The 12,579-nt window shown below is 50.0% G+C and overlaps 1 protein-coding gene across 1 annotated transcript in view; it reads left to right on the forward strand.

The window, feature by feature from the left end:
- The window catches only part of Mmp24 (matrix metallopeptidase 24), a 56,743-nt gene that overhangs the window by 36,130 nt on the left and 8,034 nt on the right, over positions 1–12,579 (forward strand). Inside the window, exons 7-8 of the mRNA XM_032902633.1 lie at positions 641–945; positions 9,901–10,062. Of these exons, the coding sequence (XP_032758524.1) occupies positions 641–945; positions 9,901–10,062 (467 nt within the window). The remainder of the gene's footprint in view (positions 1–640; positions 946–9,900; positions 10,063–12,579) is intronic.

Here is a 12,579-nt window from a genome sequence, read left to right on the forward strand (position 1 = left end):
CAGGACAGAGCACGCGCAAGTAGCAATGTTCCATGGTAGAGAACCATGTACCATAGATAGTTACCTTAAAGAGATAGGCCAGGCACTGGATTAAGCCATGTGCTGCCCTACTCCAGTTGCTGATGGACCAGCAATGGTTAGCTCCTGACCACTTAAAGTCTCTGTACTATTGTAGTATGTCTGTGACTTTTTTTTTTTTTTTAATTCTTTTTTTCGGAGCTGGGGACCGAACCCAGGGCCTTGCGCTTCCTAGGCAAACGCTCTACCACTGAGCCAAATCCCCACCCCCATGTCTGTGACTTTTACAAATGTATATCTTTTTATGTACCGAAGAGGAAGAGTTAAATTTAGAGAATTTGATCTACTAAGTTTTTTTTTACTCCACATGGGATGGAATCACTTATGCAACACAAGCCTTGTCAGGAATAAAAAGTCCAATGAAAACAAAGCTATTCTGACTGAGGGGGCCCAGTGTACGTCCTAGTCAGCGTATCCTTCAGCCCTCCGAAGCATCTCAGTAGATGGAATCCTAGGACTCAAAATGTGAGTCCCACTGGGCCATACTTCCCTGACGTTCCTTTTAGCCCCACTGATCTCCGATTCTGTATTTCCTTCTAATGACCCTTCTCTCTCTCACCAGCATTCACAATTATACCCCAAAGGTGGGTGAGCTGGACACACGGAAGGCTATTCGTCAGGCTTTCGATGTGTGGCAGAAAGTGACCCCGTTGACCTTTGAAGAGGTGCCATACCATGAGATCAAAAGTGACCGGAAGGAGGCAGACATCATGATCTTCTTTGCTTCTGGTTTCCATGGTGACAGCTCTCCTTTTGATGGGGAAGGGGGATTCCTAGCCCATGCCTACTTTCCTGGCCCAGGAATCGGAGGAGACACTCACTTTGATTCAGATGAGCCCTGGACACTAGGAAATGCCAACCATGATGGTAAGGACTTGATGGGGTGGGGGTTGGGGTGGGGGGCTGTTCAGCTGTCAGGAAAGATGCAGAAAGGATGCATTGGGAGAACACCATTGATGAAAATCCTGCTTTCCAGAGCTTCTCCTCTTAGGACCCAAGAAAGCAAGAACTGTGTGGCCTCTGATAATATTCAACACTTGATCCATCAAGACCAGAGCCACAAAGAGTAGCCAGACTAGGAGTTGTTCTAATTGGTCTGAAGCAGGATCACCATGAACATGAAGATGGTGTGTCCGAGGCTGTAAAAACCGGTTAGAAAACATCAAAGTGGAGCTTGAGATCTGAAAGGCATGGGCTCCAGCCCCGAAGTTACTCTAAGCTGTGGCGTAACTATTCCAGGATCCTCAGACACCTGCCCTGCACCGTTGCAGTGGTGTGGATACTCACAAAATAGCAGTCAGTGTGGGGCAGCAACAGCTCTTGTCATTAAAGAGTTCGTCCATATGAACTCACAAGATGCTTGCTTAGACATGGGAAAGGACACAGTGTTATGCCCATTTAAACTTTTTACCACATTCATTTGTGTGCGCCTGTGTGTGTGTGTGTGTGTGTGTGTGTGTGTGTGCGCGCGCGCACGCGCATGTGTGTGTGTACTGTGTGTATGTGTCGGTGTGCACATGCCACAGGAGGTCAGAAGATAACTTGGGAAGATCGGCTTTCTCCTTCCATTGTGTAGGTCTCAGGCATTTGACTCAGGTGGCCATGCCTGAGGGGAGGAGCACTTTTACGAGAGCCGTCTCACTGCCCCAGTAATCTGTTCACTACATTTATCTACTTAGTTTTTATTTGTGGAGTAAGTGTGCACCATAGATAGTTCAGAGGACAACTTGTAGGAGTTCCTTCTCTCCCCCCACCACGTGCGTTCTAGGGCTTGAACTCACGTCATCAGGCTTGGTAGCAAGTGTCTTTATCCACTGAGCCATTGTGCCAACTCAGGTCCATTTTTAAGATGAAGAGCTCAGGGCTCAATGGCATAACTGGTAGGTGGCAGTGCTGGAGCCCAAACCTGAGTTCAACAGCACCTTAACGATGTAGCTCAACTGGTAGAGTCTTTGCCTAGTGCCCAGAAAGCCCCGGGTTCAATTCCCAGCATGAGCAAGGAGTTGTGTTACACACCTGGAACCACAGCATTCAGGAAGTTAATCCCAGCATACAGGAAGTTAACCCCAGCACACAGGAAGTTAATCCCAGCATACAGGAAATGGAGACAAAGGGACAGATTAAGCCATCTCTAAGGTCTCTTCCAATGCTGCTGTGGCATGGTACAAAGTCCCACAAAGAGCAAAGGATACCTAAGCATTTAATTAAGGGGGACAGGAAGAGTCTAGTGTCTACATAAGTAATCCTGTCATAAGGTAGACTCTGTTGCAGTAGGGGTGCCAAGAAAATGCAACAAGAATCAAGAGGAAGGAAGGACAGGGGATTCAGCCTTTAGATTTTTTTCTTTTCTTTTTTTTCGGAGCTGGGGACCGAACCTAGGGCCTTGTGCTTGCTAGGCAAGCACTCTACCACTGAGCTAAATCCCCAACCCCAGCCTTTAGTTTTTAACAGATGTAATCCATGGTTAAGTTAAGGTTCTAAGGTCCATACCAAGTGCCTTCCACACATCATGCCATAAGTAGTTATTATTACCCCCATTTTACAGACAGGCAAACTAAGGCACACAGAAACATTATTCTGTTTAAGGTCTTATAGTGAGTAGTTAAAGAAGGTTTGGAATTTGGGTATTATAATCCTGGACTCCATGCCTTCCGCCACTATACTGAGCTTCCATGGATCTCAAACAGAGGCCAGGAGAACCACCTAGAAATATAAGAATGCAGAGTCCAGTCTTGAGAAACATCTCTGCCCTTGAAGTTTCCCTACTCAGCCTAATCATGTGAACCACCAAGGACCTTTTAGAAACATGAAATCCTGTCCCTGGAGCTCTTGATCCTTAATCTGGACCAAGTTTGGGAAACAGAAAATACCTCTTTTCCTGTCTTGGTGCAGCTTAAGGGTCCTGGCTGGCTTCTGGCAGTCCTTTCCCTCAGACGCTGTGTCTGGAGTAGGTAGGAGGGATCTTCCTCTGAGGATACAGCAGACCACTGTGTGAGTCGGGGATTTGCTCCTCTCCGCCTCTGCCCAAAACTGGCCCAGGAGATGGATTAGCCAAGGTGCAGCCCAGGAGCCATGAGAGGGTTCAATTTCCCTGTCCTCTTCCACCTAATCTTTGTTGTTTCCTGTGAAGCTCTATCGCCCCCAGCTCAGCATCATTTCTCCTCTGTCCTGGACACTTTCCTGGCCCTGTACCTAGTCTTTATCTTGTTCTTATTGTTGGAGTGATGTCAGCAAATGACTGTGGCGGCTGATAAGGCCTCAGGAAACAAACCTTATCATTCTCAGGCCTTGTCATGCGCCAGGCACCGTTAGCTGAAAAGGTTTTAGTTTTAGCTGTAGTAAATACAACTGAATTTTCAAAGGGTTATTTTCCTCGGAGGTTCTGGGAAGCCATGGCTTTGCCTCCCCTTCTGCCCAGCCCCGGGGTCTCTGCTCACGCCCACCCTTGCTGTGAAGAGTTTACTGGGCTCAGCCTCCACTTCCGAGACGGGCATGTGTGGCGAGTGGGAAGGACCTCAAACCTGTGGATGGACACCACTGCAGCATCCCATGTTGGGTGACCAACCTCCAGTTCTGGTAGAAATCCCAAGAGAGCTTAGGACTTTGCTCTGTAAGGACAGGGACAGACAAGTTAACACCTAGAAGCACAGCCATAGTCCCCTGGCTGCTGTCGGCGAACTGGTAAACACTGCCCTAGACGAGGAGGGGGTCCGAGATTTATGGAGCACCTGGATAATATGACATTTGATTTCCGCACAGACTCAGAGCAGGAGGGAGCAGGCTCTCCCAGGAACTGGCTTTCGTCTTCCATTATGGAACAGTTTCACACTCTCTAAAGGAGGGAAGCTAAGAAAGACCTGTAGATAACCATCCTCTGCTTCAGTGACCGACACTGTTACACTTACCTGACCCTTCCACTTTTATTTTGGGACTGAGGGATTTGGTGGGGGTGGGGGTAATTTTATCTTTATTTTATGTGTATGAATGTTCTGCCTACATGTAAGTGCCTCACAAGCAGTGTCCTTGGAGGCCAGAAGGGGGCGTCAGATCTTCTGGAACTGGAATTAAAGCTGGTTGTGAGCTGCCATGTGGGCGTTGGGAAATGAACCCAGGTCCTCTGCAAGAGGAGCAAGTGCTCTTAACTGCCGAGCCTTCTCTATCTACGGCTAATGCATTTTAAAGAAAGACCCAGCTATGATATCATTGTATGTATGACTACTTGGATGTGTAACACTAACAAAGGCCTAATTTTATATAACCACAAAATCATTATTAAACTCAGTGAAGTTTAAACGATTTTAACTCCTGGAGCACGGGTCAGGTGCTCCCTGTGCAAGGAACACCTGAGCACAGGTAAAGTCCTGGCCTTGTAAGCACGGAGACCTGAGTTTCATTCCCAGAATCCATGTGAAAAAGCTAAGTGCAGTGCCATGGGCTTGTACTCCCAGCACTGGAGAGTTGGAGACAGGGGAATACCTGGGACTTGCTGGCTAAGCAGCCTAGCCTAGTCAGGACGCTCCAGACCCAGAGAAAGACCCTGTCTCAAAACACAAGATGCAACAGTGCCCAAGGTTGACTTCTGGCCACCGTATACCCACACACGCAGGAAGGCACACAGACAGACGCACAGACACATAATATAATACCCTCTGGCAGGCACCCTCGTTATGTCAGATGGCTTTTATAGTTGTTGGCTTAAATCAGGATCCAAACAAGATCCACATCACCATTTAAAATACACCCTGTGCCCACATTTCCCTGTCGTGCATGGAAGAAACTGTCCTGAGTGTGGTCATTCGCTTGATGAGGCGCAGGTTTACCTTTAACCTGTCCCTCTCCTCTTGACTCCTGAGTAGAGCAGGCCGGCTGGACTTAGCTGCACTTTTGGGGTTGGGGCTTTCCTTGGTGGTATTGGAATGTTTTGTTCACTTCATCAGGAAACACGGAGGATTCAAGCTGTCCTGTTTAGAAACAAGGGAGGGAAGATCTAGTCTATATCTGAACAGAAACTTCCAGAATCACAGTCCTCCCTGCCCTGGTATTTAAAAGCCTTCCTAGACTCACATCTATAATTCTAGCACTCAAGAAGTCAAGGCAGGAAGACTGTCACAGTTCTAAGAGCAGCATGGGTAACATAGTAAGTTCCAGGCCAGCCCGGAATACAGAGACCCTGTTTGGGGGAATGGGGGGAGGGAAGGCGAGACAGGGAAGATGGCTCAGTGGATAATGTGCTTACTGCGCAAGCGTGAGGACCTGAGACTGGGTCCTTAACATCCACATAAGAGCCAGCTGGGGTAAGGCTCTCTGTAACCCCAAGCTGGAGACAGAAATGGGCAGGTACTGTGGGCTCCCTGGCCAGCCAGACTAGCCAAAGCAGCAAGCACTAGGTTTACTGAGAGACCCGTTTCAAAATAAATAAGTGATGGGAAGGTGGAGAGAGATAGAGAATTCTCAACATCATTCTCTACTCTCCACATCCATCCCCCAGAGGTAAGCATGCCTGTGCCCATGCATACAAAACACACACACACACACACACACACACACATACACACGCACACGCACACACAGGCACTCACACATACACACACACCACTCACACATACCACTCACACACACACACACCTACGCACATGCACATGCATACACCCACACACACCACACAAACACACACAAACGACTCACACACACACGCACATGCACACGCACATGCACCGCACATGCACACACACCACTCACACACCACCACACACACCACACACACACACACACACACACACACACACACACACACATACCACTCTCACACACACATACACACACACCACTCACTCACACATACCACACACACACACACACACACACACACACGCACACACACACGCAGCTCCCCAGAGTGCCGCTGAATTGTGCATGTGGTTCTCATCCCCCACCCCACTGAAGTACACAAAGGGGCAAGCTAGCCCAGCACACCTTAAAGCCACTTTTATTAAACTTCCTCTGTCCCCATTTCTTTCAAATGAGTCAAGCAGTGAAGTCAGCAGACGCTTTCTCAGCTCTGCTGGGAGGGGACCCAGCCCTCAGTGTTCCATCCTAGAGGAAGGTGACAAGCCAGGAAGAGCCTTCATGACCACACCCTGCGTCATAGGACAGAACCTTTCCACAGTTAGGTCACTAACTCGCGCCCCACCGGGGAGGTCAGGATTATAATCTCCGGTTTACAGGTGACGGAAGTGAAACTCTGCTGGCTGTGGAGAAAGTCACAGTTGGAAGGCATCAGAGGCAGATGTGGAAGCAAGATGCCACATCTTTAACAAGCCCCACAGGGGTCTGTGACAGGTGGTCCATGGCAGTGTCTAGAAGATAACTGCAGTTTTGGTACTGTCCCCTTCTGGGTGCTGACATCTTACCATGTCAGACTCCAGCAGCGTTGAGCCATTTTCTGAGGCTAGTTAGTCTTAGTTAGGGTCTTATTGCTGTGAACAGACACCGGGACCAGTGTAAATTTTATAAAGGACAACATTTAATTGGGGCTGGCTTACAGGTTCAGAGGTTCAGTTCATTCTCATCAAGGCGGGAGCATCGCAGCATCCAGGCAGGCCTGGTGCAGGAGGAGCTGAGTTCTATCCACATCTTTACCGGAAGGAAGCCAGGAACAGACTGAGCACCCTCAGGCAGCGAGGAGGAGGGTCTCCAAGCCCAACCCCCCACAGTGACACACTTCCTCCAACAAGGCCACATCTTCTAATAGTGCCACTCCCTGGCCAAGCATATGTAAATCATCACAGGGCAGAGTATGTACCTGTGGCTGTAATTAATGAAGATTGGGATGTGGCTGGTACCTAAGGTGCCTGAAATTAAAATGCTGTCAGAGTGGAGAAGGCAGCACTCCCTGGCAGCTGGGAGAGTCAGGCTGGTCTTCAGGTAGATGGCCTGGGGTGAATATTAAAGGAAGGAGGCCCTTCTAGGTAGAGGGGATAGTGCTGGGAGACTGTGGGCATGGAGGGAATGCCTTGGGGTGGGCACTATTAGAGTCAGGAAGATGGGAGTCCCCAGTGGCTGGAGTCCATCCTGAAAAGGCGAGGTCCACTGGAGTAGCCCAGCAGATTGTCATGCTACACGGCACAGAGACCTTCAGAACACACACAGATGGGGACACTGGTCCTCTCAATACAGCAGTGCGTAATGACCCACCAGTGCCAGGACCCGATGTGGGCCCTTTTGACACCAACTCATTCATCCTCATCCCTGCTTGTAAGAGGAAGGCAACCATTATTCTCTTCTCTGAGGAGAAAGAGATCTTAAAATGCCACACTGCTAGGACACGGCAGAGCCCCCAAAACTGTATTCTGATCACTCTGCTTCCTGCCTCCTACCCTTTGGGGAGTGAAGAGCCCGAGAGCGGCACCAGGTTCTTCTTCATGGCTGACCCCTCCCCATCCCTCTGTGTCCCCTCACAAGCTCAGTGTGACTGCACTCTCCTCTCCTTCCCTCTCCTCACCGGACTCTCCCGGTTCTGTGGGGTGGGACGCTAGCTTCCTAGCTCTTCTCTTCCTTTTCGTCCTGGGAAGAAACCCACAGGACTTTTTGCTTCAAGAGATTCCACTGGTCACAGAGCTAGGCACGAGCCCAGGACAATGGTGGAGAGTACCCAGGGCTCCCTGGCTCCCTGCTGAGGTCCCCGTGGATATTCCCAAGGAGAGACCTGGTCAGGAGAAAGGCCCTGAACAGCTTGTCCAGGTGGATCCGCAAGCCAGGAGCGGAGCCAGGACAGGCAGGCCACAGGAGATTGATCTGCCTTCTGCCGGCTCTGACAGGCACGTTTGTTTGGAGTGGAGCTAAAAGATGAGCTCACTGCTTCCCTACCGCTGAAGGGACCTGGACCTGGACAAGGAGCTGGGGGCAATCTGGCTTTCTCCTGTCAGCCTGCCCTCCTCAGCAGAAGGCCAGCACAGGCTTTTGGCCAGCCTTGCAGTGCTCTTGCCCATCCCCCATCTCCTCTCCCTTGCTCCAAAGGTGCTTGATGATGACGAAGAGGGTGGGTCTGGGTGTCAGGAGAGAGTCAGTCTGGGTCTGGCCTGTGGAGTTCTCTTTTCCCAAGACTTTACTCAGAAATGCCAGAGAACTCCCACCCTCGTCTGACTCTCCAGAGGCCTTGATTAAGTAGGGCAACACCGCCAGGGCACCGGAGCAGAGTAGGCAGGAACATTCCGGACTCCTGGTGGATGTCGAGGTGACAGAAAGGGATCGAGGAATGCGTAAGACTGGGAGATAAGAGAAAGGTTTCGGGGCTGAGCAAATGCTAGAGATTGACCAGGAGGGGCCAGAACCGTGGATACAGTGTCCTGCCCAACTCCCTGGCCACAGCGTTCTTTCCCAACACTATGGTTACTTAGCCTCTACCAATTCAAGCCTTGCCCTGCCCAAGGCTTACAGGAGAAACTGTGGTGGCTAGCCTTAAGAGAACCTGGTTGCTGAAATCCTGCGGACCTTTCTGGCTAACGGGCTTGCTCTGGTCCAGCTTATGTCTCTTGTGTCTGTAGCAGTAAAGGAGCCATTCCCAGCTATACCGTGCACCTCCCACCTGATGGGTACTCAGTCCTCACGTAACCAAGGAGGCAGGTCCAGTGTCCCCTTTCTACAAATGAGCATATCGAGGTTCGCGTGCTGGCCCGACTCCACAAAGCCTCAAGGCGTGGCACTGGAAATGAGGTGGGGCTGTCCCCTCCTGCTCACTGGGACAGCGTGCTGCCCCTCGGTTTCTTTTCCGGCATCCTGTGACAGATTTCAGTACCAGGATTGTATTCCCACCTATTTGTGACTCCTCACCTCCATTTTGGCCAGTAGTCCCAGGACTAGGGTCCCGCTACCCGCCCAGCCACCCCTATTTATATCAGGCCTCCTGCAGATGGTGACTAACCAGCCACCCCAAGGACTTTTTCTTCTCGTCCTGCCATAGTTTCCTTGCGTCTGCCTACCAGCACCCCAGCGTCTGCACCCCATCTCCTGATCTGATCCTACTGATCTACCTGCCTCAAGTCTCCTTTGCCTCTAACCCCCTCTCCGATGGCAAACAGGGTGACTTCATTGTGTCCCACCTCCTTTCCTGATATCCCTGACCCCCACACACCCACGGCCAAGAAACGGATCCAAATGCCTTTGTAGGGCATCACAGAGCCCTGCTTGCCAGCCTGGCTGACCTCATCTCTCCCTGGCCCTCCCCTAGCGCTTTGTTCTCAAGCCAAATGGAATGAACTGCTTGTCCCTGGACCTGTGTTGGAGCAGTCCCTCGCCAGGAATGCCACTCCACCCTCTTCCTCCCTAACCCTGAATCCGTTCTTCAGACTCATGTCTTACCTACCGTTCAAGACTCAAGATTCACCCTGATGGTGTCTCTCCTGAGCATCTCCCTCTGATCCGATTGGGACTTAGTAGTACAGACATATAATCCCAGAGGCCTCAAAATAAAAAGTTAAAGAGATCTGGGGAGATGGCTCAATGCAAGGCCCCGAGATTCTATCCTTAGTACCTTAAAATAAGTTCTCAATCTCTCTACATCTGTTAAAGCACCCAAGTGCCTGATACTACATAGTCATTCTGCATGCACCCCTCTCTCTGTACAAGAGAGGTGTGTGTGTGTGCGTGCGCGCGCGCATGTGTATGTATCTGTAGGCAAAGGCTGTGTTTGATTTCTCTATATCCCCAACACCCAGCTGAAGGGCAGGGGCAGGGGATGTGCTAAGTGTTTGATATGCTAAGTAATGGCCTGACTGACTGATACGGAGTGGGTGCCCTGGGCACCTCTTATGTCCCTTTCCGCAGGCAATGACCTCTTCCTGGTGGCCGTGCATGAACTGGGCCATGCCCTGGGGCTGGAACACTCTAATGACCCCAGTGCTATCATGGCACCCTTCTATCAATACATGGAGACGCACAACTTCAAGCTGCCCCAGGATGATCTCCAGGGCATCCAGAAGATTTACGGTGTGTGTAGTAGGGGAGGGGAGGGGTCACTGTAGTGAAAGTGGACTGAGGCAGGTTGGAGCTTACTTAGCTGGTCGCCAGAGTTGCTGCCGTGTCTCTGTGCTGACTTTTATGAGGTCCCCTGGCACACTGGGAAACCTAGGGGACAAGGCTGTAACTGGGAAGGGCAAAGTGAGGTGAGGCTCACTCATTCCCTCTTTTCTCTTCTTGCCCACCCATCACCCTGTCACCTCCTGTTCTCCATGACTGCCCTCTAACAGATGGGGACCAGGTATGCTCTAACTTAGGAGAGTCACACATCTGCCCCAGTAATGGTGTCATAACCAGATCTGTGATCTTAGGGCAAATGAGAAGCTAGCTTGCTGTCTTAATGAGATATGAAAATCCTACCACACTGCCAAGGACCAGTCCGGCTGGCACGGAGGTTCTAGTCAGGTTGGTTGAAATGGGGAGACCAGCTCATTTGAGCAAATGCTGGGGAGCATGAACAGAGGAGTGGGGCTCCCTCTGGAGGAGGCACAGCAGCCAGAGTGTCACAGCAGGAGAAGCAGCAGGAGGCAGGGTGGGCAGTCAGTACTAGAAGTTATTTCAAAGGCAGAATGGACAGGATCTGATGACAGATCCAATGAGGGAACGAGGGGGCAAAGGAACAGGTCAAGAGAACCGAGAGTTCTGAGTTTGCTATGGGTGTAGCTCAGTTGGTAAAGTGCCCCCCTAGCCTACATGAAGCCCTACAATCGACCCCCAGAACCACGTGAACCAGAGGTGGTAGCACACGCCTGTAACCCCGGCCTTCTAGACAATCAGAAGTTCAAATTCATCTCTGTGCTACACAAGGCCAGCCACTGACACGAGACCCTGTCTTTAAAAAGAAGTGGGGGTCGAGGTACTCTGGTCTTCTTCTTCTTCTTCTTCTTCTTCTTCTTCTTCTTCTTCTTCTTCTTCTTCTTCTTCTTCTTCTTCTTCTTCTTCTTCTTCTTTTTTAAATGAAATCTTTAATATCTGTTAAGTATTGGCAACTACTTTTAAAGATTTATTTATTGTATGTATAGGAGTACACTGTAGCTACTGTCTTCAGACACATCAGATGAGGGCATTACAGATGGTTGTGAGCCACCATGTGGTTGCTGGGATTTGAACTCAGGGCCTCTGGAAGAGCAGTCGGTGCTCTTAACCTCTGAGCCATCTCTCCAGCCCTCTGGTCTTCATAATTGTAGGATGATAAGATTTCTCAGTCTGTAGTCCACAGACCAAGTGGCTATCCCCTTGGGGACTTTAGTATAATACATAGTTACTAGTTACAAGTAACTATTAACATTTAAATGTTACCCAGGTGGTGGTGGTGGAAGCGCAGGTCTTTAATCCCAGCATTTGGGAGGCAGAGGCAGGAGAGTCTCTGAGCTTGAGGCCAGCCTGGTCTACAGAGTGAGTTTCAGGACAGCCAGAACTACACAGAGAAAATATGTTTTGAAGAGAAAGAAGAAAGGAAGGAAGGAAGGAAGGAAGGAAGGAAGGAAGGAAATTCTTTTTTTTAAAGATTTTATTTTATTGTATATGAGTGCACTGTAGCTGCCTTCAGACACACCAGAAGAGGACATCATATTCCATTACAGATGGTTGTGAGCCACCATGTGGTTGCTGGGATTTGAACTCAGGACCTCAGGAAGAGCAGTCGGTGCTCTTAACCACTGAGCCATCTCTCCAGCCCCAGGAAGGAAATTTAAATTCACAATATTCACACTGAAGTTTCAGCTCCTTGGCCACTAAGAACCGAGTCACTCACTTTGAGGACTCAATAGCCACACCGTGCATGTGGCCAGAGGCAACTTTATTGACAGTACAGACACAGAGCATTTCTATCACCACAGAATGTCAGAGGCGGCTCTTAGGGTCTCTAAAGCCAGGAACCCAGATGAGCCCCTTTGAGCAGTGACTCTCAGCTGGGTTGCCCTTACGCATCAGCTCACAGGTCTTATAAGAAAAACACGGACACCACGCCCTCACCCCAAAGATCTGAGTTATTCCATCTCGGGAGCTTCCCGAAGATCTAGAGGTGTATCTAGGTGATCCCCAGGAGCTGCCCAAGTTGAGAGGCATTACAGAGGGAAGGAGGAAAAGAGACCCCAAGTGTACCCATTCTTTGGAGTAGGGTGGATACCCTAACAATGGAGGTTAGTAGAGAAGCCCCAGGACAGACAATCCAAGAATGCAGGGCCGTGGAAAAGGAGGAACAGGGTTTGGGGTAGATGTTTCCAGAATCTCACAAGCCTCTGTGTGGGCCTCAGTCCGGTGACATGGGCTTCACCTGAGACCTTGAAGACGTGCTGCCTGGCCCCACCCCAAGTCCTCTGAATCACAGCCTCCATTACCAAGAATTCTGAGATGAGTCATTGCATCAACAGAGTTTGAGTTGATAATCATTGGATTCCAAAATACAGAGGTCATTGGTGATCTTGGCAAGTGGTTTGGGTTGAAAATGGAGCTGAAGCTCTTTTGAAGAGTGGAGGTGGTTAGAAA

This window comes from Rattus rattus, chromosome 5 (genome assembly GCF_011064425.1).
Source record: "Rattus rattus isolate New Zealand chromosome 5, Rrattus_CSIRO_v1, whole genome shotgun sequence".
NCBI lineage: Eukaryota > Metazoa > Chordata > Mammalia > Rodentia > Muridae > Rattus > Rattus rattus.